This window comes from Clarias gariepinus, chromosome 24 (genome assembly GCF_024256425.1).
Source record: "Clarias gariepinus isolate MV-2021 ecotype Netherlands chromosome 24, CGAR_prim_01v2, whole genome shotgun sequence".
In the NCBI taxonomy this organism is placed as follows: Eukaryota; Metazoa; Chordata; class Actinopteri; order Siluriformes; family Clariidae; genus Clarias; species Clarias gariepinus.
Genome location: NC_071123.1, coordinates 11,729,887 through 11,757,082, shown reverse-complemented (window position 1 = coordinate 11,757,082; position 27,196 = coordinate 11,729,887). Strand labels below are relative to the sequence as shown.

Below are 27,196 nucleotides of genomic sequence, written 5' to 3'. Positions count from 1 at the left end.
CTGAGTGCTTCTGCCTCCACTCTTATATGTCACCCTATGTTCCTACCTCTTCTGGAAGAAAGTATTTACTACTGCCATTTCCATCCTCTTTGCAAAGTCCACCACCATCTGTCCTTCTACATTCCTGTCCTGAAGACCAAACCTGCCCATCACATTTTCATCACCTCTGTTCCCTTCCCCAACATGTCCATTGAAGTCTGCACCAATCACCACTCTCTCACCTCTGGGGATGCTCTGCATTACTTCATCTAACTCAATCCAGAATTTCTCCTTCTCTTTTAACTCACATCCTACCTGTGGGGCATAACCACTAACAACATTGAACATTATCCCTTCAATTTCCAGCTTCAGACTCATCACCCTATCTGATACTCTGTTCACCTCTAAAACATTCCTTACAAACTCCTCTTTTAGGATAACTCCTACTCCATTTCTTTTCCTATCCACACCATGGTAAAACAATTTGAACCCTGATCCTAAGCTTCTAGCCTTGCTACCTTTCCACCTGGTCTCCTGGACACACAGTATATCCACCTTCCTTCTCTGCATCATATCAACTAACTCTCTTCCCTTCCCTGTCATGGTCCCAACATTCAAAGTCCCTACTATCACTCCTAAACTCCTGCCTTTCCTCTTCTCTCTCTGCTTACGAACACGCCTTCCTCCTCTCCTTCTTCGACCAACAGTAGCCTAATTTCCACCAGCACCCTGTAGGTCAATGGCACCAGTGGCGGTCGTTGTTAACCCGGGCCACGACCGATCCGGTATGGGAATTATATTCTTGATTCGCATCGTTGATTTGGCAAATGTTTTACGTCGGATGCCCTTCCTGACACAACCCTCTGCATTTATCCAGACTTGGGACTGGCACAAGAAGACACTGGATTGCGCCCCACCTCCTTGGAGCTTGGAAAAGCTTAATATTAATCTGAAACTGACTTATAATAAGAAGGCTTATAATAAGAAGGAAACTCAGCCGTATACACTCTGTCAAAAAATCCTAGAGATAAAAAGCATTTTTATCTACCATAAATCCATATACTCGGACGGATCAAAAATGGACAACCACGTTTCTGCAGCAGCAATAACCGACCAACATCACTACGGAGTCTCAGACCAAAGTTCCACCTTTATGGGAGGAGCCTGGGCTCTGTTACTTGCTCTGGAACATATTGAAAAAGAAAGGGAACAAAACGCCTTAGTATTCACCGACTCAAAATCCTGCTTACAAGCTTTGGAATCTATGAAAACAAATCACCCAATAATCACTGATATACAATCAAGGCAAACCAACTACACAGAACCATCACAATATTATCTTCTACTGGATTCCAGGACATAGTGAAATAACGGGAAATGAACAAGCTGACATGGCAGCAAGACAAGCCCTTACAGGAACAGTTGGCGTATGCCAAATTCCACCCTCTGACCTCAAACCACTGATAAATCAATTTATATCAAATATATGGCAAGCAGATTGGGAACAGTACCAAAACAACAAATTATTCTAAATAAACCCAGTAGTAGGAAAAAGAACCTATCACCCCTTCGAATCAAAACACGACCAGGTCGTATATACGAGGTGCCGTATAGGCCATAGAAATGTAACCCATTCGTATTTATTAAAGGATGAAGAAGCTCCAAAATGTCAGTGCTGTAGAACTACTCTAACAGTATGACTAAAGTAATGCAAATGAAGGAGAGAGTGAACAAATGAGAATGAAAGAGTGAGAGAACAGTGAAATTTGTAACTAGTTAAATTCCATCACATCACAGCTATGAGTCATCACAGCTGCAGCTTTGTCAATGTCCAAACTCCTACACATCTTTTGCTCTCTCTCTTTCACACTCCACCTGTACACTTTTTCTTCTCTGAACTCCATTTTACTGTAATGGTAACAGAGATGATAAAAATGAGTTTATTTACACACACACTGTTACCTGCTGTAGCACCTTCTCCATTCTGCTTTGTATTTTCAACAGGGTGAAAGAGAGAAGGGTGCATTTCCCACAACTTGGTCAAAGTGAAGTACAGTAAATACATTAAACGAAAAAGGGAAATTGATATAAATAGCCATTCTTGCTTCATCTTTCACTCTTTATTCCTTGTTTATTGTCTCAGTGTCAGAGAGGGTTAGGTAGGATGCATGAGCAGTAATAAATATTTAGATAAATAGTGAAAACAATATTTATGTGCAGATTCAGGACTTAAAACATTACTGTAAGCATTGATGCAAACTGAACAAAGCTCACAATGGTACTGTCAGCAGCACTTGGGGCAAATATGGTCCAACCATATTTGCCAATTTTGAACACGAGACAAAATTAAGGAAAGGCATAGAGTTTAAATTATGATATAAATTAAGCACAAACAGAAAACTAGTTCAATGAATCAGAGAAACCAGTAAGTTACCGTTCTCTAAATAGTGGGTTACAGTAGTTGCAGTTTGAAATTGAGCTAAACTCCCTAGACCCACACGAAGGAGTCTGTTGGAACGACATGACAAAACTTCCTGAAGGCACAGCTTCTAAAGCACTTCCACAGGTGCACTGGGACAGCCACTACATCATTCATTGTCAATTGTTCATTCAATGCCAAGGCTGTGGTGAGCAAAGTTATTTACTGTGCTGCTTAGCAAGGCATAACAGCCAGGCTGGGAGTAGGGCAAGAACTGGATGGTGTTCCAGGCTGTGGCTCATGCGTGACATCCTTTAAGCAAGCAGGGCTGGCACAAAGTCCTCAAAGGTTGCAGGGCTAGACTGGCGCATGAGTATGACATGTATAGGACAATTCATACAGTAACTGGTTCCAGGTGATTAATCACATCATACCCTTTCCTTCCTACCATGACACACCCATTGTTTTGGTAAATCAGGATGCGTCTGAACCCATGACTGTGCTTTGTAGTCCAATCTTGAGGTGTCATAGCAAATTGAAGCATTTTTAATTAACCTTATAAACAAATGGTTTTCTTATGGCCATACAGCTCTTTAGTCCCAATCTTTTGTTTTTTTGTCACATTGTACATGTGGAAATATTTTCCTTTTAAACTTTTAAGGTGTCATATTTTCTGATGCAGCTTTTTTCCTGTCATTTTTTATGATGAACCAAGAGTGTAGGAGATATCTGGTCAAGGTCATTCATTAATTTTTCAAATTATTTTTTTTTTGTTTCTGATGAGATCTTCTGTAAAGTTTATGGTTTACCCCGTATTTCAGGGATTTAATGTTACCTAATTCCTGCAATTCCCTTTATTGTTTTCTTCCTTTTTTTTTTTGCTTGTTTTCTTGGCCAACAGTTTGTTTGACCCTGCAGCCAGATACAAGACTTATTTCTATTATAGACACAAACAAAATAGTGGATCAAGTGTCAACACAGCTTGAGTTCCTAATAAAAATATGCCTACTTTCTTTCTTTCTTTCTTTTTTTTTCTTTTAGAGATCTTCCTCAATATGGACACAAGCAGTGGCAGTCCTATTTTGGCCGTACCTTTGATGTCTATACCAAACTTTGGAAATTTCAGCAACAGCACAGGTCAGCCGTTAATTCAAATTAATAATTTAAAGGGGAAAAAAAAAGAAAAAACAATAGTGATCATGTTCAGCAAAAATGCTTTTTTTTCAAGAAATGACAAATTCTTGAAATGACAAGAATTTTATCAACAAATGACAATTTCTTGAAAAAATAAGAAGCGTAATTTTTTCAAGGAATGACAAAAATTCTTGGGGGTGGGGGTTGCATTGTGTTCAATATTTACTCACAAACAGTAGGTCCATGGGATTATTATGTTTGATAATTTTGGTAATATTTTTGGTGGCTACAACAGAATATCTGCATTACCATTATTTCCCATGGGAAAATTTGTTTCGAAATACAAAATTCCACCTTAAATACTTGTCTCCAGAATGGATTAAATTCGTATGCCGAGATACCACTGTTTATGGAATTAATGAGAATGTTTAAATAAAATACAAAAAATTGATTCTGGTCACTCATAAGTATTTTTGTCACTATGTGTACCCTCATAGTTTGTGTTTGTGTGATAATTGGGAGAACAGACAGGTCTTGGACAATCGATATGGCCTCAAGAGGTGGCAGATTGGCGAGGTGGCCTCCAAAATCGGCCAGCTTTACTACCACTACTAGTAAGGCCGCCTTTCCTGAAAGCCTTGATTCGTTCACTGTTAAATCTCAGAATGTGCTGATGATTTTCCTTTTGCTGTCTTAGCCTCCGTACCTCAGAAACAAGCTACTTAAATGAAGCATTTTCCTTCTACTCAGCCATTCGCCAGCGCTCATATTACTACCAGGTCAACAAGGAGGACAGGTGAGAATGGACTTGTTAAAACAACAGCCTGGATTAAAATTTTATATATTCAGTTTCATGTACTGTATTATATATTTATTTACACTAATGCTAATCTTTTGTTGATGCTCATGCACAAAATTTGTATTTGCACATGTCACGAAGCGTAGCCAAAAAAGTTTGTCAGATTGGCCCGCCACAGCTAATGGGCAGTGAAATAGCTGGAATTGGGTTGAGACCACTCCAATACATTATTGAGTAGACTCAACTTTGTGGAAGAAATGCAGTTGAAAAAAAAATCATGACTGAAGATAACTTAAGTGCTTGGTAAACCGTGTCATAAATAATTGGCTGTAAAAATGTTTAATAATGAAAGTAATAGCATTTTTACACATGCACACACACATACAGAATGTAAAGAGAACTCATAGGATTAGGACTAATGACCTGTGTGGTCATAAGAAGACTACTTGTGAGGATAACCAGGGAAAAATGTCTTAAATTTCTCTCTCATTGCCATTTTCTTTGCGCGCTCTCTCTCTCTCTCTCTCTCCTGGCCTCCTTTGCTCAGTTTTCTGTGCTGTTTTTTGTTTATTTCATCACCATCTCTCCCCCTACCTTCTTATTCTCTCTCTCCCAAACTTCTTCTTTACTCTCTCCTTGCTTTTTCCCCTTAGGCCTGAGTTGGTAGTAAAGAAGTTGCGGTACTATGCGCGATTCATTGTGGTGTGTTTGCTGCTCAACAAAATGGATTTGGTGAAAGTCTTGGTCAAGGTAATTTTCCAACTGTAGGCCATTTCTGCATGACACTGATTTAAATATAGTGACATTTGTCATCTTCTGTAGCAGCATTAGTGCAATGCATTGTTAATTTTGCTCCCCTCACACTATTTGCATTAATAGTGGTAGTGCTTAAAATATATAATAAGGCTCAATGCTTGTGCAGGAGCTTTCTGAAGAGATTGAAGACTACACACAGCGGTTTAACACAGAGGACCAATTAGAGTGGAACTTGGTTCTGCAGGAGGTCGCTGCATTTGTGGAGGTAAGACTCCAGGATTAAGGGCACAAGGAAACAAATCTTTCAGTTTCCTTCATGTCTACATTTAGATCTAGATACTGTATCAACATTAGATGTAGTTCATTATTATTAATAATTATTTAAATTTATGAATTGTAACAAAAAATCTTGATGCGCACCTAAATGCATGTTAATTTAGGAGTGAATCAACTGTGAACAGTTAAAATTAAATTTATATTTTATTATTGAATCATTTTTGTGTAAACTACAAGCACAACCTTAAATCTGTTTATGTGCATTTGTGTCATGTTCCTGATCAACATTACAGCTACAAAAACAATTATTGTATTTAAAAACATAAAAATGGTTTAACAATAACTGCCTATTTGAATGTCTGTGAGAGTAGTGCGAAAACTTGCATTTGATGTAGAATTAGGTCAGACTTGTAAGTTTCTCTTCTGTAGTCAGGTTATTCTGAGATAAAACAGCTCTGAACATCAAGTGATGAAATCCACTTGACCTCTTAAAGTATGCTGCGGGATCTGCCACCAAACCGTCAGTAGCAGTTCCTTTAAATCATATAAGTTGCGAGGTGAGGCTTCAGTGGATTGCACCGTTTTTTCCAGCACGTCCCACAGATTCTCAATTGGATTGAGATCGGAATAATTTGAAGGCCAAGTCAACTTATTGTTGTGTTTCTGAAAATATTCTTGCACAAGTTTTGCAGTGTAGCAGTGCACATCCTGCTAAAAAATGCCACTGGGAACTGCAAACTGGGAATACCGCTTCTATAAAGGGGTGTATTGTACATGGTGAGCAACAGTGTTTAGGAAGGTCCAAGTAATATCCACATGAATGGTAGGACTTAAGGTTTTCGAGGAGAACACGTCCATGGTCCGCCTAGTGCATAATGTATCCTGATCTTTTTCTCAGGTAAGTGATTCATATTCACCTGGCCATAGACATAATGTAAAAAAAAAAACGTGATTTATCAGACCAGGTCACCTTCCATTGCACTGTTATCCATTTCTGATTCTGACATGCCAGCTGTACGCAGCCCCATCTGCAACAAACTGTTAAGCACTGTGTTCAGACACCTTTCTTTCAAATAACTTTTTTAGCAATTTTAGCTACAAAAGCTCTTTTATTGGATTGGAATACACGGGCAGCCTTCACTCCCCCTGGGCATCAATGAGCCCATGACTCATGACTGCATTTAATCTGATGTTTAGGCATTAGTTCTTCAATTAGCACTGCACTGTGATGAGCACCATTGAATGCTGAATCCCAGAAAACATTAAGCAGCAATTTTTCAACTGGTTGACTTTTGAACTTTCTCATTGCCAGCGATTGAGGACTCTTAGTCTCATAGTGATGAATCCATGTCTTGGAATCCGTAATTATTTTCTTTTGATAAACTTTTACTTTTCTTAGAGCATTGGTCCAAGTTTTGTTTATGGATATTCAAATTTTCAATAAGTCACTTGTTCCGGCAAGAGGGACACCTTCAGACCACAAAAAAACAAATCACTTTTGCTGCTCTTCTTTCATAACACATTTACATGCACAGCAGTGACTGAAAGACAGTGAGGTGAACAGAAAAGTCTAAGAATTCATACCATTTTTTGATACCCTGAGAGATGGTTTACTGTATAAAGTTGAGTAGTGTTAGAGGATTGGAAAAAGCATGGTGTAGGCCTGGGTGTGATTAATGCTTTAGGATTGGTGGCTGCTGGTCTGCTTCTGGCTTTGTAGGCAAGCATGTGTTTTAACACTTAGAGGTCGACGCTGTTGTAGACAACAGATCTGGACTGTAGGCTGGCCATTTCAGTACCCTGATCCTACTCCTACGTAGCCATGATGTTGTAATTGATGCAGCAGTCTGGCATTGTCATGTTGGAAAATACAAGGTCTTCCCTGAAAGAGACGACGTCTGGATGGGAGCATATGTTGTTTTAGAACTTGGATATACCTTTTAGCATTGATGGTGTCTTTCCAGATGTGTAAGATGCCACACGCACTCATGCAACCCCATAAAAGCAGAGATGCAGGCTTCTGAACTAAGCGCTTATAACTTGGGTGTTCCTTGTCCTTTTTAGTCCGGATGACATGGCGTCCCAGTTCCTCAAAAAGAACTTCAAATTTTTATTCGTCTAATGACAGAACAGTTTTCACCGACAATGTTTTCTGGAAGTATTCCTGAGCCCATGATGTGATTTCCAGGACATTAGTATTACTTTATGTGATGCAGTGCCGTCTAAGGGCCTGAAGATCACGGGTATCCAGTATGGTCTTCCGCCCTTACCCTTACGCACAGAAATTGTTCCAGATTCTCTGAATCTTTGGATGATATTTTGCACTGTAGATGATGATGACTTTAAACTCTGCAATTATTTTTCTGAGAAACTCCTTTCTGATATTGCACCAATATTTTTCGCCACAGCATTGTGGGAATTGGTGATCCTCTGCCCATCTTGACTTTTGAGAGACACTGCCATGCCATCTCTTTTTATACCCAATCATATTGACAATTGACCTAATAAGTTGCAAATTGGTCCTCCAGCTGATTCTTATATGTACATTTAACTTTTCCGGCTCTTATTGCTACCTGTCCCAACTTTTTTGGAATGTGCAGCTCTCATGAAATCTAAAATGAGCCAATATTAGGCATGACATTTCAAAATGTCTCACTTTCAACATTTGATATGTTATCCATATTCTATTCTGAATAAAATATTGAAACTTCTACTTCATTGCATTCTGTTTTTATTCACAATTTGCACAGTGTCTCAACGTTTTTGGAAACGGGTTTGTACTGTAAATAAATGCTAATTGCTGCATTGTTTGGGCAGAGTCATGTGCTTAGGCATGCTCAATACAGAGAAAAAAAGGGCTTAAATGAAGAAAACAAAATATATTTCTTATGCATAGAGGTAGGAATCTTGCTCAGAAAAAGATGTCGTATAAATCTACTGGAAGGACTGGATTTTTTTATTTTATTTTTTTATTGGAAGATCATTTGGACCTGAAGATTGTGACAGATATGGGGAACAGTGGCATTTTAAAAAATGAATTCATCCAGTCATCCAGTGGAAAATAAACTAAGTGATCAGTAAGTGTATTTTCTTATAACTTTAAATCAATTCAAAGCTCACTTCTGATTTCAAAAAGGCAGCGATATTTAAGATATATGCTTATACCCTGTTGGCATTATTACTGATATTCCATTGCATATTATATTTAGATGTATGATTGAAATGAAGTTGCACATCCTGTCGCGCACTGAGCATGAAGTAAAGCAACACACAGCACTGGGCATGTTGTTTTCCAATAAAGCAGCTGTATTTTTGATATTCAGTAGTCCTATGCTGTCACTATTACTGATATTGCATTGCATATGCTTTGCCTAAGCTGCCACTTTTTGTGACCAGATTATATTTAGGTTTATGATTAAAATAAAGCTGCTCACACACTGCTTTTGCCCACTGATCACTTTTAAAAGTTTACACTTGTTTTGATCAGAGTATAGTTGTTTTTTTCTTTCTGATCCATCAACCCCAAGGTCCGTAGCGTTTCAAACTGTAGTAATCATGAATTTCTTGCAGTTTAAATTTGACAACTTTTATCCCCATTGTTTTACAATGCATTGACATTGAATGTTTTTTTTTTTTTTTTTTTGGTCTTGTTACTGTACTTAGATAGCTACAGTACACTATAGTATTCGTGCGCCTGCCTTCACATGCATATGAGCTTTAGTAACATCCTATTCTTAATCCATAGGGTTTAATATGATGCCGGCCCATTCTTTGCTGCTTTAACAGTTTCAACTCTGGGAAGGCTTTCTAAAAGGTTTAGGAGTGTGTTTATGTAAATTGTTGACTATTCTTCCAGAAGCGCATTTGTGAGGTCAGACACTAGTGACACCCACACCAGTTCCAACATGACTGCGCACCAGTGCACAAATCCATATCTATAACGACATTGATGAGCGAGTTTGGTGTGAAAGAACTTGACTCGCCCAACCCGATAGGGTTGGCCCATTCAACCTTGGGGATGAATTAGAGCGGAGACTGCGAGCCAGACTTTCTTCGGCAACTTAAGTGTTTGTCCTCACAAATGTGCTTTTGGAAGAATGGTCAAAAATTCCCATAAACACACTCCTAAACCTTTGTGGAAAGAATTCCCCGAAGAGTTGAAGGTTGGTAAACATCATATTTAAAACTATGGGTTAAGATTTGGATGATACTTAAGCTTGCATGCATGTGAAGGCAAGCAAGCAAATACTTTTGGCAGTATAGTGTGCATAGACGGCACAGTGGCTTAGTAATTAGCACTGTCTCCCTGGCACCTTCAGGGTGTGGGTTCAATTTCCACCTCTGTGTGTATGGGGTTTGAATCCCCCCTCTGTGTTTAGTGGGTTTCTTCCGTGTATATAATTTCCCTCTTATAGTCCAAAGACATGCAGATTAGGTTAATTGGTGTTTCCAAATTGCCTGTAATGTGTGAATGAGTGTGTGTAAGTGTTTGCCCTGTCATGGATTTGCACCCTGTGCAGAGAGCCTTGTGCCTTAAAACTCTTTGGATAGGTACCAGGTCCCCCATGGCTCTGTATACAGGGTAAAGTCGTATAGACAATAAGTGAGTGAGATCACTGCAGAGCATTTATGGACTTATATATGTAATATATATGGCCTTAGTCTGTTTTGGGATATTGTTATAATCTATTTTGTAACATATGCATTTAGTGAAATTAAATTACTTCTACATTTACTTCTTGTCATAACATTTTACTTTATTTGGTCCATTGTACAGAAATGCTTCCCCAGGTTGAGTGAAAGGACATAGAGCTTCACCCTGCAAAAAAAAAACTGTGCAAAGGTGAGGCCCAGAGATGGCACCTGGTCCAAGACATTTCCTTGCTCTTCTCTGATGAGGCAGGTCAACGAGACTTATTGTACTGTGGAATCAGCTCATCCAGTACTATTCTACACAGCAAAAAAAAAAAAAAAACATGAAATCCCACATAAAGTTCTTTTTTACATGTCATGGATATTTCTGCTGATTGTGCTATGAGGAATGGATGGCAGAAAGCAAAGCACTCATCAGAAATTTACTCTGTTTGAACAAAAACATCTTGAAACTTGTTTCATGTTTTGCATTTAATTCTGTAAAGTCTCTCTGCTGTATTATGTTGCACCATGGTCCTGGAGGAATGCTGGGTTCATTTCAGCATGAACTTTACCAGCTGTATTTAGTTAAAATTAATAAAAATTATGATGAATATATTTTTGCTGCGCAGTTTTATTACTGTGTACAAACCATGCAATGATGCATGGAAACCATGCTTTGTTTTTCAAATCTTCAAATCAGTAAACCTTGCTTTTGAGTGATGAATCTAAATGGATCGGTGTGAACAGCTGAAACACCTGTGGAAGTCCTGGGGAAACCTGGTTTCACCTGAGCCAGGTGTCAATAGATCTTGCATATTTATGAAAACTAATGTATATTAAGTGAAAAGACAGATCTGCTGTCTGCATCTCCTCAAAATGCAAATGGATAGACATGGTGAATCCCTTTGATACTGTAAAAGTGTAAATAGCATTAGCTTATCATGTGGGAGGAAAGGGATCGTTGTGTTGACTGTCCATGATTACCCCAAGGTTGCATGTGATATTGAAAGATGTGAGAATCGTCTACAGTAGGTTTGAGATCTTGATCGGGATAAATCAGCTGAGATAGACATCAGTTCAGTTTTGCTGGTATTAAATTTCAGCTGGTGAGCTGCCATCAATTATGAGATGTCTGGCATACATGCTAAAATACAAGTGATGAGGATGGTAAGGCAAGGATAAGTTAAGTGTGATACAAAAACCCATGTGAGGATATGACTAACTGATTGAGGAAAAAAGGTTTAGAGTCTGCATGAAGAATCTCCTTAAAATCACCTTACCTTCCATTCAACATTTGCCATGTTGGTTAAAAATTTTAAGACTCTCATGGATGGAGAAGAGAGTATTTTGCCAAAGAATAGTTAAAACAGTTAATAGTTAACCGTTTGGCAAATCTGATAGTACGGAGCATTAGTGATAGCCACAATGACATTTTTGTGAAATGTTCTGGTTTGAAGCTGAATAAGTTAGGCATTTGAAGGTTGTTTTATGAGAAACAGAGACAACTTTATTATTTTTTTTATCATTCTTCCAGTGGCACATTTTGAGATCAGAGGCCTGGCTCTCAGTCGCCGGTCTAATTCATCCCAATGGTGTTCTATCAGGTTGAGGTCAGGACTCTTTTACACCAAGCTTGCTTATCCGTGTATTCATGGTCCTTAATTTATGCATATTGGAACAGGAAAGGGCCATCCCAAACTGTACTAACAAAGTTATTAGCATGAGATTGTTCAAAATGTCTTGGTATGCAGAAGCATTAGGATTTTCTTTCATTGAAGTAAGGGGCTGAGCGCAATTCCTGAAAAACAACCCCATACCATTTACAACCTTGTGGAAAGCATTCCTAGAAGAGCTGTTATTGAAGCTGTTATAGCTGCACACAGTGGGCCAATATCATATTCAACCCTATGGAATAAGAATAGGATGTTCAAGTTCAAATGCATGTGAAGGCAGGCGAGTGAATACTTTTGGCAATATAGTGTTTATCTATATAAATTTATAATAAGAATTAAATGAATATGTGCGAATATCACTGAATTAGATAAATATTAGTGGAAAAAATTGAGATGTGCAATAGTTATAGCTATTGAAAGTGACAGCAGTGCCAAAGTGAATGGCAAGACTGAGGTAGTGCAAGTCAATGCTAAAAGGGTACATGCTAAGTAGATAAATATGACTGCAAACAGTGAGTATGTTATGATGGAGAGCAACATGTTTAACTGAGGAAGTGTATTGGTACAAATTCTGACCACAAATTCCAATCACACCCCCAGGCACCATAAAGAGCTGTTAAAGCAACGCATGGCTCTGGGAACAAAGGATTTCCCAAGTCTGTCGGTAGAGCAGCTCTTTGAATGAAGTCTGCAATTGAACATGCTTGGCATTTTGATATTTTATTATAATACTTATTTAAAAAATGTTGTGATTTGAGCTTGCTTCAGTTGTTTAGGTCTAGGTTCAGCAATGTTATGTGCTCCAAAAAATTGGGTTAGCTGACTACCTAAACATACTGAATGATACATTTTTCCTCACAATAGATTTTTTTTCTTCCCTGATGGCATGGGCATATTCCAAGACGACTATGCCAACATTCATCAGGCTTAATTTGTGAAAGAGTGATTCAGGGTGCATGAGATCATTTTTACACATGGACTGGACCTTAATCCCATTGAGAATCTTTGAGATGTGCTGGAGAAGACTTAATGCAGTGTTCTGACTCCCATCATCAATACAAGATCTTGGATTTATTGAATTTAATGTGACTCCATATGGTAATATGTGTTTTGACGTAAGCTTATCGAAAGGATGCCGTGGCCAGTGTGTGCTGTAATCAAAGCAAAAAGTGGTTTGATAAAATATTAGTGTGAGAGCTTTTTTTTTTTTTTTTTAAATGGGCTGTGTATAAATGCAAAGCCTATCTTTTCATTATATTTGAACATCTTTGAGATTAGTGTTTATTAGTTAACTTTTAAGGATTTTCCAAAACACTTCAGTGATATTTATGATGACATGCCGATTAGGCTAATTGGCTTGCCCAAATTGCCTGGTGTGTGCAGGTGTGTGCCTTGCGATGGAATTTTCACCCTAAAAACCCATAATTTCACCCTAAACAGCGATGTATCGTGCCTTGTGCTGATGTATTCTTAAGAATCGAAAGATCTGCCTAAAATTAACCCCCACACACTATTTTCTTTTCTCCTGACGGTATAGGAATATTCCCAGACTGTGTAATTGTTTTGGGAGCATGTGGAATCATTTTGACACATGAATTGGCCACAACATTGCATAATGTGATCAAGCTAAAGGCAGTCAAAAAAATAATTTTTGGCCAGGCAGTGTAAGTTGATGCATTTTAATATTGTGTTGTAAATACTTCATAAAATGTTATGGTTTATTTACTTATTAGGCAGATCCAGTTATGATCCTGAATGACGACAATACAGTGGTGGTCAAGTCCAATCGAATGCAGGAAGGCGGTGTGCCCCAGCTTGAGCCAGGCATGGTGGTTGGTCAACTGACACTGGCCGATGCTCTCATTGTAGGCAACTGCAACAGTCAGGTACACTATGGGGACACCGATGTACACAGCTGTATCATACAGAAATAAATACTATATAAAATATAATTATTTATTAAAAATGATTAATGTGTCAATATTTTTTGTTGTTGTTGTGGACCTACGTTCAATTAGTGGTCTAAGGCAAACTTTTTGGCCATTTGTTAAATGCTAGTACTGAAATATGTGCTAATTAAGTCCCCATGCTACTGTAATCAGGAGATGCGTACACTGATTTACATTGCTGGCAAGTCAGACTGATGGTTATATCAGAACAAATGCCATCTAAAATAATTAAACCTAAATTTACTCCAGTTAAGGAACACTAGTGTTGAAAAAATTGTACTTTAACAGTTAAAATTTAAAGATTTTCTCTACACAAAATGTACAAATTGATCCCAGAACTTCAGCAAAGGACCCAGTGGAGACTTAAGAGAAAAAAGGTACAAAAGTATCTATATCCGCTTTAAAATGAGAAAGATATCGAGATAACCTGAAAGGCTGCACAAAAAGGAAGAAGCCACTGCTTCAAAATTCCAGATTATGGTCTGAAGCTGCACCTGGGGACAAAGATTTATTTTTTTGGAGAAATGTCCTTTGGTCTGATGAAAAACAATTTATATTGTTTGGACATAATGACCATTGTTTTCTGGAGGTAAAAGAAATAGGCTTGCAAGCCGAAGAACACCATCCCAGCTATAAAACAGAAGGGAGGCAGGATCATGATGTTTGGGTGGCTTTTCTCCAGGAGGGACTGGTGCACTTCCCAAAATAGAAGACATCATGAGGAAGCCTATAAACCTGACTGATTTATGCCAGTTCTGTAAGGAGGAATGGGCTAAAATTCCAGCAGCATATTGTAATAAGCTTGTGGAAGGCTGGCTAAAAGGTTTGCTCCAAGTTAAACAATTTTTAAACAAAAAAAGGCAATGCTACCAAATACTAAGTGTAAACCTCTGACCCACTGGGAATGTGATGAAAGAATAAAAGGATTAAATCTTTGTTTCTGCTATTATTCTGAAATTTCACATTCTTAAAATAATGATCGTAACTGCCCTGAAATGTTTACTAGGATCTCAGGAATTGGAAAAACTTGTAAAAAGTGTATTTGTGTATGTAAACTTCCAACTTTAAATGTAGGTGCTGATAACTTTATGACAAGATGCTGCCTCAGATTTTACTAGAGCAATACCCTTTACTCCTGAGCCCCTACACTGTCCTCGGTATGCTGTCTGCCCAAGTAAAAGCCAACATACTGCCACTTCTGAGGTTTCTTTAGAACCAGAACTGAAGGGCAACCCCTGTCTCCGCAAACAATAACAGGCCTTTTTGTTGTTGAGTGTTACCTGTGGTTTGCAAGTTAAGGTAAACTGTATATCACAGTGACTGTATTAACATTTATGAAGGTGTCCCTTTAATTCCAACACTGACAAGTCTAGCTCATCCAGGGTGTTCTTACCTTGGGTAGATGCAAAATTCTTTTTCTTCCCCAAAGAAATAATTATGCAATCATCCACTTTGGCGGTATGTCAGGCCTTTTGGTGTTTCTAAGATCAAAAATGCATTCTTTCTTTTTTTAAGAATTTATTAAAATGTTGATTTGGCCACTCTAAGTTTCTGCTGTCGCTGATGTTTTATTAGGCAGTGTTAGAGTGTTTAGCCTTTTAATGTCCTTCTCTTTAATCAGCATGTTTACATGAACATCCATCAAATGCAAATTCAACACAGATTAATTGGCATAATGTTTATAACAATAATTGTTAATTCCCTTGAATTAAAGTTAAAAGTCTATAGTTAAATAATATCTTGATTGCTTCATTTAAAATCCATCGTGGTTTTGTACAGAGGCAAAAATTGTCCCTGTTGAAATATTTTTAGACTGTACTGTATTTAGTGCACATGGTGTAGCCTTGATTTCTTTTTTCTTAAAACAGCAAGATCAAGGCAGGATTTAAAGAAAAAAAAATATATATATATATAAATTTAAGAACACACGATGTGAGAATTTTATTTATTTTTTTTGCTCAGGTGAAGTTCAGCGAGTTGACCATCGACATGTTTCGCATGCTCCAGGCCCTCGAGCGAGAACCTGTCAATCTTGCCACCCAAACGACCAAAGCAGGGACTCTTGTAAGAGAAGACTCTTGCACTCTCCCCATCTCTCTCACCGTTGAGTGTTCTTTTTCGTCTCTTTTTTCTCACCCTTTCATTGCTTTCACTCTCTCTTACTTTCTTAGGCGTTTATCTCTTTGTTTTTTTCAGGAGCCCAGTGAAAAGCCAGCCAAGCGGGAGAACCCCCACAAATATCTTCTATACAAACCCACCTTCAGCCAGCTTTACACCTTCCTTTCGGCCTCCTTTAAGGTGAGCACACATTTCTTGCACAACAACTTTGTTTGTGTTTTACAGCCTGTCTGTATAGTTGTTGCTTGCGTCAATAAGCCATTAAACTTTTTGAAGTCTAACTACTGTGAGATTGCAAAGTGTTCATATTCCATCAATTTTACACATTGTGATACAGAAAGTTTTTAAACGATTATATTGCTAACATGATTGTTGTATTAATTAATAAAAATCAGTTCTGACAAAAAATCTGACAAACTTCAAGAACTGCTCATGCAAGAAATTTGCTACCATTAGTCAAGATGTGGCCCAGAAGTTAATTTGCATGCCAGGGCGAATTGCAGAGGTCTTAAAAAAGAAGGCGTTAATTTTTTGTCATTCTCAAAACTTTTCGCCACGACTATAAGAGTGTTGTGTGGCAGTACTTATATTAACCAAAGTAAGAGATTTCCAGCTAATTTGATGCAATCTAATGCTGATATGGCATCATGTCAGTCTGTTGCCTCTTGCTCATTTGCAGTAGAATGGTGTGGCACAGCTAGAGAGGTGTTACCGTGTTACTAGCTCTCTTTTTTGGATCAAAGCTCCTGGAAGAGCAGAAGAGTGCCCTTTGCATGTGTGACCACATGTTTGCAATTACTAAGTAACGGTGCTGTTGGAAAATCTCTCACTTTATCTCCTGTATGAGTCTATTTTCCTTTTTTATGATTTGTCATTATCTATGCAGGGCCATAGAGAGCTTGCTCTTCTCGTATTTTATCAATCTGTTCTCTCACATACTGTATGTCTGTGAATATGTGCATTACATTCTGCTGTTGCATGAAACAGTCTTTTTTTATAACCTCTTTGTTGTTTTATAGTAAAGGCTGTTCTAAAAAAAAGTTACTATGAAATGTTTAGGGTACACATGACTTATAAAACACAATGTACTGTATGTGAGAGCATGAGGCTAGGGCTGCCTTATTTAAAATGACTTTTTTTCTTCTTAATTTTTTTAATTTGACCATTAAATACCTTAATTTAATACCTTTAAACCATTTTATTTGTATAAATTTTCTAACCCATTTAATGGTAGTTCTTGAGATCTGAAATGTGTTGCAATAAAAGTTGCTGTTTTTACATGTTTGGTTGTTTATCCATGTTAAGTTTGTGTTTTTGAGTTGCTGATTTGGACTATTTTGGTTTATTTGACAGGAGCTACCTGCCAACAGTGTTCTCCTTGTATATCTGTCAGCCACTGGGGTCTTTCCCACTGGACGTGTGGAATATGAAGGTATTCTCATTTGACTGTTTTCTCTTATTTAATTTATTATTTGTAAGATCATTTCAGAATTGACTGTTCCACACATACTATACTTAAACAGTAAGCCATAAAGCAAGTGAAGATGATTTCTCCAATTACCCAGTGATGATGATGGCTCATAAAATGCATTAATACTGTCAAGCTCACCAAAGTTCAGCCACTCAAACACACACACACAATGTGTCCTCCACTCACTTATTCAGCTTATGATAAACGAAGTACCTTTGCTTGCATTGAGTAGAAAATGTAATGATGAAGTACTTTTCACTCTTCTTATTAGGCCATTCTATAACAACGAGGTCAGAGTCTCGAACTCCTCAGAGACCCATCCTCTTTTGTGACCCAAAAAACTCCTCCTCCCAAAATGCTGATCTGAAATTAAGGTCTCATGAGCCTTAGGAAGAAAAGTAGCAAGTGCTTCAGTAATTCTTTATTCTTTGGTCCTATTCTCCTTAGGACCCTATGACTTTGGAGGAGTTCTAACAAACACTAATCGTGATGTTGTAAATGGTGAGGCAGTGCAGAAGAGAAACCAGGCCCAGAAAGAGATGCACTGGTAACGAATGTCACCCAGTCACTGTATACAACACATAAAATCTTAAACTATCTTATTGCTGGTAAACTGCTCCTTTTTACCATTTCTTTCTTGCAGTAATATTAATGTGTTTTTATTTGTGCAACCATAAGCCTTCACCCTGGAGACTTGTATCCCTTTACCAGGAAGCCCTTGTTTATTATTGTGGACTCATCCAACAGCATGGCCTACAAGGTAAATTTACTTGATTCATTAGCAAAACCAACCATATGCCCCCATATAATCATAAGGATAATATTAAATTTTATAAATATTTATAAATATATAATTTTCTTTATTTTTTAATTGGAAAAGTGTTGCCTCTTTCAGAATCTTTCATTGATTAGTTTGACAGCTACAGACAGCTGCAGAAGAGCACCTCCATGTGGCCATTTAAAAAAAAAATCATGAAATTGTTTTAAATATGAAGGCTTGTATTACTGTTAAATATTTCTTTATTAATGTTGTTAAAGTATTAATATGACTTTTTTTTGTCTTTTTCTGTAGAATTTCTGTAATTTGTTTGGCCAGCCTTTGGTGTGCCTACTTTCCCCTACCGTGTATCCAAAAAGCATGCAAGGTTCTGTTTCTATGTATTGTTTTTAAGTTTTCTGTTATTTATTTTTAGTACGCATCTTAATATTTAACACATAAGTTGTTTTATTTTTTAATAGTGGGGATGCATTGTAAATGCTAAACAAGCAATGGATTTTTTCAAATGACTTCCAATAAACAGAAATATAAAATAAGAAACGCTAAAAGTGAATTGAATGACAAATAATCAAATTTACCTCTTTATCCACATGTATGCAAGCTGCCAAAGAATAATTAAAGCAAGATATTTGTCTAAGGCTCTAAACTTGTAAGGGATTTTCTTTACTACATCATATGACGTTATAAAAATAGATCAATGTGTTTTATTGATGCCTAAGGGGCAGATGGCATTACATCAAATACACAGTTTAAATGCATAATTACACTTGCACACACAGACTCAAAAAGAGGACCTATCCTCATTTAAGTGATACCAAATAGCATATCGCTAAATAAATTTATTTTGTAACGTTGAAGTTTATGGAATACGATTTGTGCCAAAAGATTGCACAAAATAAATAGATAAAAATTATGCCAAATAGAAAAGAAAAACATTATTTATGAACAAAACTTACCATTCTATACCAGTTTCTTTGTTATTTCTTTTTCCAGCTTCACTGCTCATTTCTTTTTGTTCATTTTTTTTTTCTTTTTTTTTTGGCCAGCTTTGTGTCACTAATCTCTTGTGTGGAGAGGTATTACATGGCTGCTTCTTTATTGGCCAGCTGCTATTTGGCATGTCTTCCAGTGCTGCGTCTTCAATGACCAGCTTCTATAGGATTGAAAACACTATGGGCAATTTAGGAACCCCAATTAGCCTAATCTGCTATTTGGAGGAAACCCACCAAGCACATGAAGAACATGCAAACTCCATGCAAACAGAGACGAGAATCGAGTTTGGCCAGAAATCGAACCTGCACCCTGGAGGTGCAAGGCGACAGTGCACCTCCCCCACTACCAAGATGCTTTTTATCCAGAAAAAACAAAGATTGCCAGGAAATTTGTCATGCGAATGTAGTGGAGATTTTAACAGCTGGACAATTTGGAAGCAGCCCTGTAATTTCTGTCCCCATGAGATATTTGTGACAAATTTTAAAACTGAAAAAAAAAAAAAAAAAAACTTAATCAAAAGAAATTAGTTAAAAAATAAACAAGATGTAGATCCACTTTAAAATAAAAGATGTTAAAAATGTTGAAAAGCAGATACTCCTTTATTACTTTAGAAAGAGAATTCAAAGCTAAAGGATGTCATTTGAGAGAGACTTCCATTACTTGTTAGATTCAACTAATTCATGTCCTTTGGGGTACATGTAAAAATGTGTAAATTATATATTTTATCTGACTTTTTAGGGCTGAGTGGTAAATCTTTATTTTTATGTATAAAAAAAATATTTACCTAGTGTTGTTATCTGCATTTTAGACAATTCTCAGCGTGGGAGTCTCTTCACTCTTTTTCTGTACAATCCCCTAATGGGCTTTCTGTCTGTCTGTGGGCTGACCAGTATGCGTCAAGGTTTATGGGAAAAGTCCCAGGAGTTTTTGCGCAAAGTTTTTCACGACATTGGCCAGATGCTCACTAGCTCCCGGGCCATTGGTAACTACAGAAAATTACAGTTTTGTTATTTTCTTATCAATATGTAATTAAGTTAAAAATAAATTGAAGCAAGCTTTGTATGCAAGAGCATACTTGCAATGATTAAGATATGAATTAATGTCTATTTTTGTGTTTTCATTCTAGATCAGGCATTTTTGCAGTTCTATGGTGATGAGTTTTTGAGGCTTCTGATGATCAGATTTGTGTTTTGCTGTGCCACTCTTCGACTACACAAACTCTTTCGGGTAAGAAAGCACTTTACTTTGGATATTCATCTGAACATTCTCTAACGTTTAATACCTGCCTATTTTATCATGCACTAACTTAAACCTAAAGGGTAGCGCTTGACATTCAAAGATATCAGTAATATTAGGCATAGCACAAATGTTAATGCCTTGTGTTCTTATTCCCTGTGTGTTTCTTTTTGGTGGCTTGAAAAACAACTAGGTGTATAATGCCACATACTATAAATACACAAGTTTACTTGGTTATGAAAAAATATTACTAATGTGATATCTGGGAGGGAGAAGAATTTCCCTGGGCACGGTATGAAGCAATTCTGCCTAAAAGCACCCTTAAAGATGTCCTCTTGGTACTTTTTCTTATGTACTATGTATTTACCAATGTATTTAGTATTCAGGAAAGATACCTGGCACCTCTTGGTGCAGTTTATTTAGGCAGGTGAAAGCGAACAACAGCCTGGCAATATTTTAGTGAGGTGGTTTTACTCTAAGAAAGTTTCTGTATTATTAATCAAATCTAATGTTATGGAAGTATAATAGTGCCAAAATTTCTTAAAGCAAAATAGCAGGTTGAATTACATAAACTGAAAAAAACGTGTTGCAATAAAAATGTTAGAATTTTTCTGCATTGCACTTTGATCTGAATTGAAAAAAATCTGTAGAGCATTAATAATGTTTGAAATTTTTGCCACTGCAATTTATTGTGGTTGTATATTTCAAGTGAAAATGTAATTCAAGCATTTAAAATTCAATGCAAAAATATTCAAGTTACTAAATTGCAGTTCAAAAATATTTTCAAGTGTTAAAAATACAATCTTCATTATTTTTTAATCTTACTAATTCAGGCCGACAAAATTCAGGTAATAAAATTCAAGTCGCTAAAATTCAGGTCTTCACATCCGGGATATCACAGGAAGAGCAGTGGAGAGCCGATTGCTGCTGTCTGTGCCGCAGTGTACTTTAAAGTGTGCTTCCTGCTCCCTGTGCAGTCTACTTCTCAGAAACTACTTACCGATCGGAACACAGCACTCTTAACTAACAGGCTGGTTGCCAGTTTTACAATAAAGGGTGTAATGTGTTAAAATGATCCCTCTGCCATAAACGCTATATTAAAAGCAAAACCAGCGCTCTTTCATTCACACGCAAGAGCGATGGGTTTCCCGCCCCTGCGCTCGGTAATGTACAGTCACATTCAGTAACAAGAGGGGATTAATTTCCTCAGCAGCAGCAACAACATACATGCTGTTTACACTTCGTTACATTTATATTGCTTATAAATAAAGGTAAAACTGCACAAATTGTACCTGAGACTAAAGTGTTCTTAAAGCATTGTCACGCCAAATACTGACTGGCTTTAGAGAAATTTAAATATTGTGGAAAAGTTCATTTATTTTAGTAATGCAACTTAAAAGGTGAAACTAATATATGAGAGACTCATTACATGCAAAGCAAGATAGTTCAATTCGTGATTTGTCATAATTGAGATGATTATGGCTTATACTGTAGATCATGAAAACCCCAAATCCACAATCTTAGAAAATTAGAATATTGTGAAAAGGTTCATAACGCCTGCAAAGAGTTCCTGAGCTTTTAAATGGTCTCTCAGTCTGCTTCAGTAGGAAGCACAATCATGGGAAAGACAGCTGACCTGACAGTTGTGTAGAAAACCTAAAAAAAAATTTATTGCAAAAGAAGATGGATGTTCCCAAAGTGCTATATCAAAGCACATTAATAGAAAGTTATGTGGAAGGGAAAGTGTGGAAGAAAGAGGTGCACAAGCAGCAAAGATGACTGCAGCCTGGAGAGGATTGTCAAGAAAAGGCCATCCAAAAGTGTTGAGGACTTTCACAAGGAGTGGACTGAGGCTGAAGTCAGTGCATCAAGAGCCACCACACACAGACGGATCCTGGACCTGGGCTTCAAATCGTCGTATTCCTCTTGTCAAGCCATTCCTGAACAACAAACACGTCAGAAGCGTCTTACCTGGGCTAAAAAAAGAAGAACTGGTCTGATGCTCAGTGGTCCTTCTGTATTGCACATTATACTGTGAAAGAGGTGTCCTTTGTGACCAAATAAATCAAAATATTTTGCATGTAAATGACCCACTTTTTTAAAAGTTGCACTCTTTTTTTCATTGCCCTCCCCCCAGTTTTTTAAGCACTCCAAAATTTTTTATTAGAAACATGTTTGTTTGTTTTTGTTTTTGCGGGAAAAATATGTATCAAGCCCTGCAAGGTAACACTTTTTAAAATAATATATAAGCTGTTTTGGCTTTGTGTTTTCTCTTTAAAACAGGAAGCACAGAGTTTTCCAGAATCGTACCCCCAGCTGCCCAGACAGGAAATGGTGGAGAGCAACCTACTGCAGAAACACATAACGGAGCTGGCAGCCATGCTGGACGTGCAAAACCTCTTTGTTGATGGCATGCTGGATAACTACTGACTGCAACGTGGCACAATGCCACTGTGCCGCCTTACACGCTAATATGGGCGCGCACACACATACCGGGTCTGTAGATCCTCCTGAATGAAGTTGCTGGTATTTTGTTTAACTTCACCTCTACATATTTAGCTCTAGATAGTTTTTAACAATTTAAGAAATGTCTCATCTTTGTGGTCAGATAGATACATTTCTTCATTTTTACACATTGAGAGGAGATCCACAGCTACGTGTCATATAGCTCCTAAAGTACAATATTAAATATTGTTTTATACCTGCATGTGTTTTTGTGCAGCTACAGAGACAAAATCTGCTAAAGGCAGCTGTTGGTTTTAGAAAGATAGACTGGAGGAAGTGAAATATAGAGCACTTAACCTAATTCAAGAAAGTCTGAATAACTTTACAACATACTGACTGGTAGTTTGCTTTTCAGATTCTTCCATATACAATTACAGCAAGGGCTGTGTGACAAATTGCAATACTCAAAGATATTTTCACAATACATGATATTTATCACAATGTTTAGATTTGCTAACAAACTGCCAGTGAACACAAAAAACTGCTTCGGTTTCTTTTAATATACAAAGCATTATTTCACAAAGAAAATGAAGAAAAATGAAATGTACAAAAACAGATATTACATGTAAGTTGTAAATGTAACAACGGACTGTCAGAGTTGATACCTTGGTACTGCTGATACTGATATCATCGCAGTAATAATCAATGTGATGTGGTTTATCACAGTATCGTTATCTCATAACAGCCATAATTTCTTGTTTTGTCGGTTTTTTAAAGTTGTGCTGAAAAATTCATGTGTTCTGTGTGTAGTGCAGACAACACATGCAGTTGTTTTGACAGTCGGATGTCTTACACATCTTGACTTGTTTATTGGGATGGTTTGCTTACAGTCTAGATTCATTACTTGTGTCATGTGTACTGTGTGCTCTGGCCTTTTGAAGCTGGTTTAAAAATGAATGCCTTTTTTAATACACATACATTTTAGCAAATTTAACACTTCACGGTTTTGCATGTCTTAGTAGTGTTTGGACCATATAGCCCATACAAACATCCTGATTTCTTGACCATTTGTGCGGTGGACAACTATGTAAAACATTCAGTGTATGTGTGTGTATATGTGTATATAAATTCACTGTGCACTTTATTTGGAACACCTGTACGTGACTAATTCATGCTATTATCTAATCAGTCAATCTTATGGCAGCAGTGCAATGCATAAAATCATGCAGATAGGGGCCAACACCTTTGAGTTATGTTCACATCCACCATCAGTATGGGGAAAATATGTGATCCCAGAAGTCTGGTTTGGGTAATTCTATCTCGCTTCTCATGTCTTAAATTTTATATGCACAATAGTGTCTAGACTCCCAAAATGGTGCAATAAAGGAAAAAAGCATCCAGTGAATAACAGTTCTGCAGATGAAAACATGTTGATAATGATCAATGGAGAATGGCCACAATGGTTCAAGCAAACAGCAAGCTACAGAAACTCAAATAACCACTCTATGCAATAGTGATGAGCTGAAAATCTTGAGGCTGGAGGCCCACAACAGCAGAAGACCATTTTGGGTTTCACTTTGTTAGCTAAGAACAAAAAGCTGAGGCTACAGTTGTCATGGGCTCAGCAAAAAAGTAGCCTGTTCTTACCAACCTTGATTTCTGCTGAGGCACACAGAGGATGGGGTCAGTATTTGATGCAATACTGCAGCATGTATTTATGAACCCAACTAGCCTTGTGTCAACAGTCCAGGTTGGTGGAGATGATGAAATGGCATGTGGAATGTTTTTGTCATAAACAGATTTCATGAACATGACAGTGAGTTCAGAGTCCTTCAGTGGCCTTCTCAGTCAGCAGATCATAATCCAATATAACACCTTTGAGATGTGGCAGAACAACAGCATGACAGTGCACCTAAAAAATCTGCAGAAACTGCATGATGCAATTATGCCAACATGTACTAGAATCTCAAAGGAATGTTTCCAACATCTTGTTGAATGCCTGCCATGAAGAATTGAGCAAATGGAGGCCCTACTTAGCATTTCTACAGTGTTACTAATGAAGTGCTCAGTGTGTCTGTGTGTGAAACTGCTCTTCTGGGATTTTCACACACAAAAGTGTCTAGAATTTACAATGTGTGTGTATATGTATGTGTATACATATTTTATATTATTTTATATATCAAACCCAATTTGCAGTCAGAAGTTAAGATAACTATCATCATAAATATGAATTTCATGGCAATATTGGAGTTGTATTAATTTTTTTTTCCCGGTCTTTTTATAACACAACACTTTTTGTTGTAAAACATTTATATACTTTACAATTTATGAAATCACCAGTGTTAACAATATGCACACAGCATGCATACCTAATATTTGGTTGAATGTCAGGCAAATGACGTTAGCAAATTCTATCTATTCATTCTTTGTAGTCGTCCTCAAGCCTTTCACAGAATTCGGTTTGGATATTTGACCAATCGGATGTGATAAACTTGGAAGTGGTTTTCTGTCACAGACCTGCCTTTTAAGCAACATTGATAGGGTTGAGGCTCTAAAAGTCTTAAGTTAGCCTAATTTATCCAATCCACAGTCAGCTTCTATGTGTTTTGGGGGTCACTGTCCCGTTAGAACATTCAATTTTGTCCAAGTTTCAGCTGTCTAGCTGATAATTTATATTAAGCATATACTAAGTTATGCTAAAGACTTCTGAGGTAGCCTTTCTTCATTATTCCATCCTCTTGGGGATGCACTACTTCCCCTGAAAGCAAAACAGCCCTAAGACATGATTCTACCACCAGAATACTTTATTGTTGGTACAGTGATCATGGGGTTAAATGTCCAATCTTTACTTCTCCAAACATAACGCTGGTAAATACTTCACTGCAGAAAGGCATTTTTGCAAACATCCAGAAGTCAGCTCAAACATCACTCAAGCTTGAAGATGTAAATTTTTGGCCAGGACCTTCTTTTTTTAGACAACTAGCCTTATCAGTCCTTATCTCAATTGATTGTGGACAGTGACATTGGTCTAGCAGCTTCTACTTAATGGCAGGCATGTGCCTCTTAACTGAGTTTGACAGTTTGGGCCTCCTTCCAGACCTTGACAAAAGTGGACCTCTCAATAACTTGTACTTATGTACAACTACTTTAACTTAGGCTCTGCTAGTATGGCCCTGTCACACTGGGACACAGCATCATAAAAGTATTGATAAGTGCAACAGAAACAGGGTCAAAATGGGAAAACATCTCTATCAGGTTCTTAATGCATCAATCATGTTGTCATTAATGTTCTATCATACACATGATCATTCATTCACCACATGTAATGAGAACGATCCAAGTTACTGTATTACTGTGTCTAATCAGATTGTCATTGCATCATTGCACAAATACCATGACACGCACAGTGCTTTTCATCATGAAGTAATGGTGTAAGGAATTATGTCTGGTATTTACGCAAAATTCTTTGAACATGGCTTAGACGCACTGATCACCTGCTCCATGCATGTCACAAATGTAGTATGCACCACAAGAACATAAAGTAATATGAACTTAATGCTGTCTTTTGCAACCTGGTCCTACCACAGACCTACCATGTTATGGTACAAGCCTGATGAGTTTCACAAAGCAACATTGTAGTGATATCCTAATGACAGCTCAGAACACCACCAAATCTTTCCCACCTGCGACATACTTGTAGTATGTTAATTAAGTCACAAAGAGGGGTTAGTTATGTCGTTAACTGGTAAATACTGTTGTTACTACATACTTAAGTTCTTCCTGCCTTCTTTTTTTGCCACATCCTCATCAACAGGCTTGTTTTTCTTCTTTTCTTTTAGAGTACACATGTCCATGGGTGTAGGCAGTGGTCAATTTGGGTCAGGATGTAGAAGGGAGTGTCTGCCATAAGAAGTTTGGGAACCTTTGCTTTAGTATGTGTATAGAAGTCACCGTTACATAAACAAACTGAGAAGGATCTGTAAAGTTATCCTGAGAGAGGAGTGGGCCTGAAGCCATTCACAAATCAAACGCTTCTTATGTTGGCACAGAGTAGCCACCCATTGTGGCCAATCATTATCACTTGCAGGAAGTTGAGAAGCCTTGTGCTTGACATATTCAAGTTCTTTTCTGCAAACCCAGACAGAAGAATCAGTTAGTCAGTTAATTGCTGTGCAGAAAAGTGATTTGTGACCAAATTAAAAGCATAATTTACTTTTATTTGTGTTAAGATTGTGTTTTAATATGTTTTAAGATTATAGTTTTACATTTGCTCACTTTTGATCTGCCATCAAAGGTGGCATAATTTGTTTAATAGATGTAAATATTAGGAAACAAAAAGTGAAATTCTGTGCATTGTAGCTAGCTGTATATGGAGCTGAACAAATACAGACCGGTCAGTGTGTCCATAGTGCCTCAATATCGCAGAAAAAGTACACCCCTTTCATGGCACACAAATTCCCTAAATGCGGTGGGCTGTTTACGCCACACTGTGGTTCCTGAATGGTTTGAGAAACACAACGAAGGGTTCAGGATGT

General features: G+C 37.4%; 1 protein-coding gene across 5 annotated transcripts in view; it reads left to right on the top strand.

Annotated features, from left to right (window-relative positions):
- Positions 1-23,805, top strand: part of scai (suppressor of cancer cell invasion) — a 41,361-nt gene extending 17,556 nt beyond the window's left edge. For 2 of the 5 annotated variants that reach the window (XM_053485058.1, XM_053485057.1), the window contains exons 4-18: positions 3,440-3,535; positions 4,030-4,146; positions 4,230-4,328; positions 4,985-5,081; positions 5,254-5,352; positions 13,405-13,557; positions 15,583-15,723; positions 15,817-15,918; positions 17,092-17,170; positions 17,657-17,756; positions 17,888-17,969; positions 18,282-18,354; positions 19,789-19,962; positions 20,107-20,207; positions 22,500-23,805. In XM_053485058.1, the coding sequence (XP_053341033.1) occupies positions 3,440-3,535; positions 4,030-4,146; positions 4,230-4,328; positions 4,985-5,081; positions 5,254-5,352; positions 13,405-13,557; positions 15,583-15,723; positions 15,817-15,918; positions 17,092-17,170; positions 17,657-17,756; positions 17,888-17,969; positions 18,282-18,354; positions 19,789-19,962; positions 20,107-20,207; positions 22,500-22,646 (1,660 nt within the window). In that variant the 3' untranslated portion in view covers positions 22,647-23,805. The remainder of the gene's footprint in view (positions 1-3,439; positions 3,536-4,029; positions 4,147-4,229; positions 4,329-4,984; positions 5,082-5,253; positions 5,353-13,404; positions 13,558-15,582; positions 15,724-15,816; positions 15,919-17,091; positions 17,171-17,656; positions 17,757-17,887; positions 17,970-18,281; positions 18,355-19,788; positions 19,963-20,106; positions 20,208-22,499) is intronic. The other 3 variants (XM_053485060.1, XM_053485059.1, XM_053485061.1) reach the window with 3 other exon arrangements.
- The last annotated feature ends 3,391 nt before the right edge of the window (positions 23,806-27,196 follow it).